The sequence below is a fragment of the Petaurus breviceps genome, unplaced genomic scaffold, assembly GCF_028583685.1.
Source record: "Petaurus breviceps papuanus isolate PSGF00001 unplaced genomic scaffold, PetGlider_PUasm1.0 98, whole genome shotgun sequence".
Classification (NCBI taxonomy): Eukaryota; Metazoa; Chordata; class Mammalia; order Diprotodontia; family Petauridae; genus Petaurus; species Petaurus breviceps.
In genome coordinates, this window is record NW_027187460.1 from 1,216,946 (window position 1) to 1,225,983 (window position 9,038).

The window sequence follows — 9,038 nt, forward strand, 5'->3', positions numbered from 1 at the left end:
TGCCTACTGTATACCAGACATTGCACTAAAGCCCGAAAATAGAAAGGCAAAATCTTTCCCTGCCCTCCAGGAGTTCAAAGTCTATAAGGGAGACAACAGGTCACTAACTAGGTACATGTAAGACATATATATAGGATGGTATCAAGAGTAAGGGGGGCTGAAAAGACTTCTTGCAAAAAGTAAAACTTGAGTTGATACTTGAAGCCAAAAGATGGAGATGCAAGAGAGAGAATTATAGGCATGGGGACAACCAGTGAAAATGCACAATTGGGAATCTAGTCTTGTAAATATAAGGTCATAGCTTTTTAAAATTTTAATTTATGGAATAAAACAAGCATTTCCATAACATAGTATATAAAAAGATGATTATGATAATGAAAATGTACAATTTGCTACCCCTTTTAAATATTTAATAAAATTATCATGTAAACTTTTCCCCTTCCACCCCAGAAATGAACACACACACACATGTATAAAATTATTCTATATAAAATCACATACTACAGCTTTAAAGCTGGAAGGGACTAGCTCCAATCTAATGCTTAATTTTATAGATGAGCAAAGTGAGGGTAGGGAAGTTAGAGGCATTCATTCAAGGTCATCCTGGCAGGTCAATGCAACAGTTAGGATTGGGTACACATGTCAAGTGTCATTCTTGTTCTCATCTGAGTAAACCACACTTAATAATGATATGATTTCATATTTATATAGCACTTTAAAGTTTGCCAAGCACTCCTCTCACAACATCTCTACAAGTTAGGTAGGGTAGAAGTTACGATCCCCATTTCATGGAAAATGAAGCTGAGGTGTAGAGAAGTTGTGACTTGCCCATGATCATGAAATTAAGACAGAATTCATATCTGCTGACTCCATAGCCATCAGCTCATCTGCTTCCAGGATGAACATTCTGCCTCTCAACTGAAAACTAACCCACAAAAGTCTGGTCTTACATAAAAGAGAAAAAGGAAGTGAAGGTGAAGAGTTTGGCAGGAAAGTGATTTTTCCCCACAAAGAATTGTCTTCTTTTATCCCCCAAAATCACTTTGGGGGTTCTTGAAATAGCTGACTCCCTTAGGGCCATTTTCACAAATAAATAACCAACTAGTATGTTGGGTTCCATTTACATAGATTTACATGCCACTTTTTGGTAACACAAAGACTGGAAAGTGTGATACACCCACCCCTTCCTCTTCATCTCTGTATAACTGAGTAGATTTGCATAGATGGGATATGACTGGAATTGTATGCCCCGCAGTACTTGGGAGACAAACTTATTCTACATATGTGTTCCAGAAGATGCTTCTGTATGTTTGTTCATTTGTGTTCGACTCAGGAGGCTAGAAACCACAGATGTCAACACACAAGGGATGCAGGGGTTGGGGGCCTCGTTGGTTAGTTTGGGAAGGAAATAAAGAACAGGGAGAGAAGTCTTGGTAGGAATGGCTTCTCTCTGTAGCTGTGTCTTTGTCTCTGTTTCTAGTGGGGTACCCTGGAAAGGGCCCTATGCTGGGAACATGAATGTCTTGGTCCTGGCCTGTGTGACTTCAAGGTAGAAGGAGAACATCTGTTCACATCTGCAAACACATGGGATTGTCAGGATTCTTCTCCTACATTACATTAAGCTCTTCTTGAAAAGGCCAAAAGACTCAAGATTGTCTGCTCATTGATTTAGAATTGAATGAGTCCTTAGAGATCATCTAACTCCACCTTCCCACTTAACATTTGAGAACAATGAGGCTCAGGAAGGGAAGAGCTTGTTCAAGGTCACTCTACAAGTAGCAGAGTGAGGATCTGAACCCGTGTTCTCTGACTTCAAATCAACTGCTCTTCCACCGCATCATGCTCTACATGTGTTCTTAACCTGGGGCCTGTGGACTTAAAAAAATTGACAAAAGTATTTCAACATAGTTTGTTCCCTTTGTAAGTATTTGTATTTTATTTTATGCATTTAAAAGCATGATTATGAGAAAGGGTCCATGGCACAAACCAACTTCAGAACCCCTACTCTAGAATTGCTAGACTAATAGGGGAGCGGAGGCACAAGCATTCAGAGAGTGTCCAAACACCAGTGAGGATGCTGAATCAGCACCCTAATCTGTGAGAAGCACAAGGTCTGGCCCATAATAGATGTCCAATTAATGTCTATTGAATTGAATTAGGAAACCAAGAGTTCAAGTTCTAGTTCCAACTCATCCAAGTAATTTGTTGTGTGATCTTAATTGTCACTTTCCTTCTCTACAGAGGCAGTTAGATGTCACAGTGGTCCTGCTGGACCCTGGAGGGAGGAAAACTCTAGGTCAAATTCTGTCTTAGACACTACCTAGTTGTGTGACCCTGAACAAATAATTTCTGTTCTGCCTTGGTTTCCTCATCTGTAAAATGAGGATAGCAATAGCACCTACCTCCCAGGGTTGTTGTCCTTAAACTATTATATGAATGCTAACTGTTTTTATTATTATTTTCTGGAGTTGATCATGGTGCTTTCTATGGTCCTCCTCAGCTCTAACATTCTATGTCCTATAGTCCCAGTTCTGTCTTTCATCCCCTCCACCTCTGACATTCTAAATTGTGTGAATATTAGATTCCATGAGTCAGGGGCAGACTAGTGACAGATTGGGCTGGGAGCGTGCAGAATATATGTTGTATGTCTCATTGTTACAGAAAGGAGACCAGTTGCTTGCCTTGTGAATGAGTATCAGTGAATAGCTCACCTGTTCTCTGTCCCTGGTGCTGATTTGTAAAGAAGGAGAATACAAAACACTTCTAATGCCCTGGCGGTGAATTGCATGGCTTGTCAAGGAGGCCGCTTGCTGTATTCAAGGTTCAGGGATCTCTTCCACCCTTTGAAGTGGGAAGAGAGAGGAGAGAGAGAGGGAGGGAGAGAGACAGAAATATGTGTGTGATTGTGTTTATATGTATGTATCTAGATATGTATGTATACACATCTACATACATTTATATGTACATCAAACAGAGGAGAAGAGAGAAACTCTGTTCCTTTCCTCCCCTCCCTTCTGCTTTCCTTGTTCCCAGGCAGTTTGCTTTGGTTCTCCCCAGGCTCCCCCCACCCTCCACTTTAACACATAATTCATATGGTGACCCTCTGGTCTCTCGTGTCAAATACAATTGTTGTTCATGACTCATAGTTCAACAGAGCTGAATGCCTTGATTTACAGAGGGAGAAACTGAGTCCCAGAAAGGTCCTTCATTCAGTCGATGACAGAACCAACAGTACAGTGGAACCCAAGCTAGCGTTTTCTCCACTACCCAAGCAGTCGCTTGCTCACATCAACCACACGCTCTCCTTGGAAGTCCAGGTAGCAGGTCCGGGAGGGCTGACCCAGCTCTAGTGGCTGAGGTGAGATGTGTGGGTGGTTCCCAGGCCCCCCGGTCCCAACTTTCTTCATCCCCAGGAGTTCAGCGGGGGAAGAACACAATGACAGGGTTGGCAGAGTAAATCCTTTGGCTCGGTGAATAAGTAAGAGCTTTTTCCCCTCTTCCCTCCTCCCCTCTCCTCTGGACTTTGAAAAGGAAGGTGGGGATTAGTCATCCATCCATCTGAACTGTGTGTGTGTGTGCAGTTTTTTTTTCCTCCTCTCTCTCTCTCTCTCTCCAGCTCCGGCTCTGGGGGAGTGTTTGAGTGGGCGCCGGGAAAGAGGAGGGGCTTCACTCAGCAGTTGGGGAGGGGGGGCGCAGCTTGGCAGGGCCTCGGTGCCTGCTACCAATGAGAGCCGGAGTTCCAGGAGCCAGGCCGCCCACGTGCAGGGAGCCCGGCTGTATAAAGACAGGAGGCAGCGGGAAGGGAGGCAGGCTACCCAGCTACAAGCTTCACTAGCTTTAGCGGAGAGCCTGGGAGCTGCGGCAAGCCGCGGCAGCGAGAGCTGATTTGCAAGCTGCCAGCAGCCCCTATCACCTGTGGAGCGGCGAGACAGGCGCGCACACTCGGATCTCTGGAGACCACCTTTCTTTCCTCCTCTTCACTGAATTTCTTCCAGGAGCCGAGAAGAGAAGGGGGTTTGCTTTGCGGCTAGGAGGATTAACCCCTTCTGAGGAGCCAGGTCACCAGAGAGAGGGACTGCTGAACTCAGATCCCTACTGTGGGCCCGGGAGGAATCTGCCTTGTCGGTTTGTCTACAGACACAAGTGATGGAGCTGGAGCACATGAGCAGTGGGGGCCTTCATACCTACCACGGTCCCCGGGGCGGGCCAGCGGCCAAGCCCAACGTAATTCTGCAGATCGGGAAGTGCCGGGCAGAGATGTTGGAGCACGTAAGGAAGACTCACCGGCATCTGCTAACCGAGGTGTCCAAGCAGGTGGAGAGGGAGCTGAAAGGCTTGCACAGGTCAGTGGGGAAGCTGGAGAACAATTTGGATGGCTATGTCCCCACCGGGGACTCACAACGCTGGAAGAAGTCCATCAAGGCCTGCCTGTCCCGCTGCCAGGAGACCATTGCCCACCTGGAACGTTGGGTGAAGAGGGAGATGAACGTGTGGCGGGAGGTTTTCTACCGGCTGGAGAAGTGGGCCGACCGGCTAGAGTCCATGGGAGGCAAGTATCCAGTGAGTGGGGAGGCTGGCCGCCAGACTGTCTCTGTTGGCGTGGGGGGCCCTGAGGGCTACTGCCAGGAGACTGACCCCTATGACTACACGGTGAGTCCCTATGCCATCACCCCCCCAACACCGGCAGGGGTCATTGGGGGAGGAGAGGCCCTAAGCCACGAGCCCTCGGACATACAGCAGTACCCACCCTGGAGCTCAACCACTGAGGATGGGACACTGAGTCCTGGTGTAGACACACAGATTTTTGAGGATCCCCGTGAATTCCTCAGTCACCTGGAAGAATATCTGAAGCAGGTCGGAGGGACTGAAGAGTACTGGCTGTCCCAGATCCAGAACCACATGAATGGCCCAGCAAAGAAATGGTGGGAATACAAGCAGGGGTCTGTGAAGAATTGGGTGGAATTCAAGAAGGAATTTTTGCAGTATAGTGAGGGGACCCTTACCCGGGATGCCATCAAGCGGGAGCTGGACCTGCCCCAGAAACAAGGTGAGCCTCTGGACCAGTTCCTCTGGCGGAAGAGAGATCTCTATCAGACCCTGTATGTGGATGCTGATGAGGAAGAGATCATCCAGTATGTGGTGGGCACCCTTCAGCCCAAGCTCAAGCATTTCCTCCGACATCCACTGCCCAAGACCCTTGAGCAGCTGATCCAGAGAGGTCAGGAGGTCCAAGAAGGCCTGGAGCAGGGGGAGGAGGCCACAGAGCAGCAAACCCAATCAGAGGACAATGACGAATCACTCACCCCAGCTATTGAGTCCCTTGCCAGTGATGGGACCCAGCCCGAGTAGAGGTGGCGGTGGCCACCCCTCAGCCCTTGTTAGCCCCCTCTCCCTGGATACCCCTACCCCTTCTGGGATCACTTGGTTGAGGATTCTCCCAGATGTCCTAATTTCCCAAGGGCAGCTTGTGCTGTCTTGCCAAGAAAGAGTTGGCAGTCAGCCCCGTCCCCCAATGGGATTGGCACTTGACGGACTTGGACACTTTGGGAGACAAGACTCATACAGTAGGGGTTTTCCCACCACCTTGTCCATACACCCTCCCTCCTACTTGAATCCTCCATAGTTTCATACAGGATCACCTATGCCAGCATCTGTTAACTCCCCCACCCCCCCTCCTTAGCTGCTGGGAGGCAGAAATCTAGCCTTCCTCTTTTTGTCTTCACCTCTAGCCAGTCTGGTGTGTGTATCCAGCCACTCCCTTTGACTCCTCCCCACCCCCATGGTTCTACAATGGTTACCTGCTCCCATATGAAACTCTTTCTAACCAAGAAAGAGTCCAGCCACTGGCCTTGATATGTCTTCTTCCTCCCTAAGATCATTCCTGTCCTTCTCCCATTGGCCACTAGCCACAGGGGACATGGAGAGTAGCTAGGTTATAAAGGTGGCTGGCATTGAGCCAGCTGGCTGTTCAGAGCCAGGACTCCAAGATCATCTGAGAAGAAACAGAGCAGGAGAAGGAAACCATTTTTTCCAACCTTTTGCCCTTCACATGGTGAGAGTCAAGGGTCCATGGCCGTTCTACCCACTCCGTAGCAGCTGGTATCCTCTTCGACTTCCCCAGAAAAGACACAAAGCCTTTCCAGGGATGGCAGCAGCAATGTGTGCTTGGAGATCCTGATCCCTCCTACAATCTAAAGGTGAGAATCTCCCCCGTGGAAAGACTCAAACAATTCTAGAATGTCAGGGCTGGGAGAGGAGACCTTAGAGAGAATTTTAGAAATGAGGAAACTGAATGACTCAACAAGTTACCCAACAAGTTAGTGGTCTAATGCAGCTCTCCAGACTCCCTCTTCAAGGCTCCTTTGGTATGGGAATCCTCTTAGGGAATTATATCCAGGCAGTGTTTTCCCATTTCTACAAAGATGTGAGAAGAGAGGCAGTATGAAAGGGGGTTTAGTGGTTGGGGTGGGAGATGGGCTAACCATCATGGCACCTGATACCTACATTAGTCCCCTGAGAAAGCTCAAGACAGGTGGGCAGGTGTGCCCCAGGGCTTGAAGAGTGTCTCTTTTCTCCATCTCTATCTTGAAGCTCACAGATTGTTGTTTTTTCACCCTTGCTACAGTGATTCACTCCAGCCTAGCAGAACAGAGGCAGCAATGATTCACCTTGTGATGGGCAGCAGGCTGAAGGAGATCAAGGAAACTCCAGTGCCTGATTTCCAAAGTCCTTGGGGGATTTGGCATCAGCACCTTTCAGGTAACTAATTATTGATTTTTTCTCTCTTGAAGACATCCTTGTCCACTCCTCTCCAAAGAATTATGATTGAAGAAGTAGACCCTTATCCCCCATCTTTAAATCCTCATATCCAGGCCTGGATGATGGAACATAGTGTATTGAAATGCAAATAAACCCCAGGAGTCTGGTTGGAGCAACTTTGATCTGAATTCTGTGGTCTGGCCACTTGGGGATGATTTGGCCAATTCTGGAGGGGTAATTGCCTCCAACCTTGAAATCTGATATTTCGAATTGAAGGCTCCACAATTTCCCTTTTTGGGTAGGTAGGGACTAGGGTAGAGGTTAGTCTGAAAGGTCAGTCATTTTTGGTCAAGTGTCTAGTTAATAGGACAATTGTTTAGTGACCTCTGCCTTTTGACAGAGCCAAGAATCACCCTCTTTCCTGGCCAGTGTACCCTACACCCTTCCTCCCTGCTCACTTTTTCACACCCCAGTTCCTATTGCCCCTTTCTATTGTCTCTAACTTGCCTGTTATACTTGTATTTCTTTCAGGAACCAAGACTCTCACAAACTTATTTGCTGCTGAGATTGAAATATACTTACCATCCTTGAGGAGAAATAGCAAACCTGCCAGAAGGGGAAGAAGGAGTTTGAGGATATGGCAGTGGAGCTGCACAGGCAAGAAGAAGGAGGTGGAGTGGAGAGGAAGAGACTGCCAAAGAGCAGGGCCTCCAAGCTTGAAGAAAAAGAGAGGGGTGGACAGAACTGTGTGTGGAGGTGACACTAGCCAAGCTGACAATTCTCGGGGGAGGATGGATGGAACAGCGGCCTCCTGGGGGAAGCCAAGCTCTGGCGCTTAGGCACCATCTGGCTTCCTGCCCCTGCTCTGAGTGAGCTCTGCATCTTTGGAGCCCCAAGTTTAGGTGGCAGGAGATGTGACCCCTTTATCTCCTTCCACCAGAGTCCCATGTCTTGCCCTGGGCCAGTGGCCATGGCCCACCTTCCTGCCCCCACCTTCCTGAACCTCACTCTTGGACGTGTCTCCAAGAGGCAGGGGAAGTCAGAATCTCTTCCCCATTGGATTCCCTACTATCATGTCCCCATCCTCCCGATCCTCACCACACTGGCTAACAAATGTTTACACCCTTGTCCCATGCCTGGAGAGCCTATCCAAGGTTAGTTCAACCTTCCTGGACCTTCCTGCCTATCTTTCCAAGGGAATAGGAGGCAGGGTGTCTCTGAAGGTCTTTTAGATTCTGGCTGATTAGCCAGCCATAGTCCTATGCTCCGCCAACTGCTCCTCATAGATTTATTTTTTAATAGTGGACATTCTTCAGATTCATACATAGACTATATCACCCTATATTCACTGTATCTGGTCCCATTGGCTAGAACTCTCTTGGCCTCGTTGACTATTGATTGGAGGGGAGGGAACCCTCTGGGTATCTCTAAACTGGATAAGCTACATTCCCCACCCCTTTCCCCATTCATCCATTAGACTGGCCACAGCATCAGCTGACCAAGTCCAGGGTCAACAGTCAAAATGTACCTCCCTTCCGCTGGAAAAAAAAAATTGCTCTTTTGTAAGATTTCTTTAATAAAACATTAAAACATCAGATGAACATGTTTCTAATCTTTCTTTAGGCCAGGGGAAAAAATTCGGGTGGGTGGGGACCAAGGGGACTGGGGTAAGTGAAGGGAGAGTGACTAGGTAGAAAGTTGTTAAACTGGCAGTTCAGCAGAATATTACAGATATATCCAAGAAAGATTTATTAGCATAGCATTTGTCAAAGTCTCGTATGCTACTCTTATGCAAAAGATTGGAGAGCTGTGGGTTCAACAATAATGCATTTAGGTGGATTGGGAAATGGCTAAATAGCCAGAAAAGGAGAACAGTCAATGATTATATATCCACTTGGAGGGAAGTCTGCAAAGGAGTGCCTCTGGGATCTGTGCTTGACCCGGTATTAACAATATCTTTTTTAATAACTGACTTGGATAAAGGAATAGATGGAAGGAAAGCTATTACACTGGATGATAAAATCACAGATTTAGACCTGGAGGGTCCTTAGAGGTCATTTAATCCTCCCTGTCTTCTTACAGAAGAGAAATAAGGGCTCAGAGAGCTTAAGTGATTAACTCACAATCACCCAGCTAGTAACTGGTATAGACAGGGTTGCAATCAAGGTCATCCACATCCATCACTCTGTCCACTATGCCACAATATTGGAAAGATCTTAATAGGCTAGGACACAGAGCCAAATTGAATAAGATACAACTTAATAGGGATCAATGGGAGG

The 9,038-nt window shown here is 47.4% G+C and overlaps 1 protein-coding gene across 1 annotated transcript; it reads left to right on the forward strand.

Annotated features, from left to right (window-relative positions):
- Positions 1-3,811: 3,811 nt before the first annotated feature.
- On the forward strand, positions 3,812-8,343 carry ARC (activity regulated cytoskeleton associated protein). The gene is made up of 3 exons (XM_069080989.1): positions 3,812-6,197; positions 6,626-6,759; positions 7,291-8,343. Exon 1 carries the CDS (start codon positions 4,147-4,149, stop codon positions 5,347-5,349), a length of 1,203 nt encoding a protein of 400 aa, XP_068937090.1. The 5' UTR covers positions 3,812-4,146; the 3' UTR covers positions 5,350-6,197; positions 6,626-6,759; positions 7,291-8,343.
- The last annotated feature ends 695 nt before the right edge of the window (positions 8,344-9,038 follow it).

Coding starts and splice junctions, on each gene's coding strand:
- ARC (XM_069080989.1), top strand. CDS start 4,147: ATGGAGCTGGAGCACATGAGCAGTGGGGGCCTTCATACCTACCACGGT.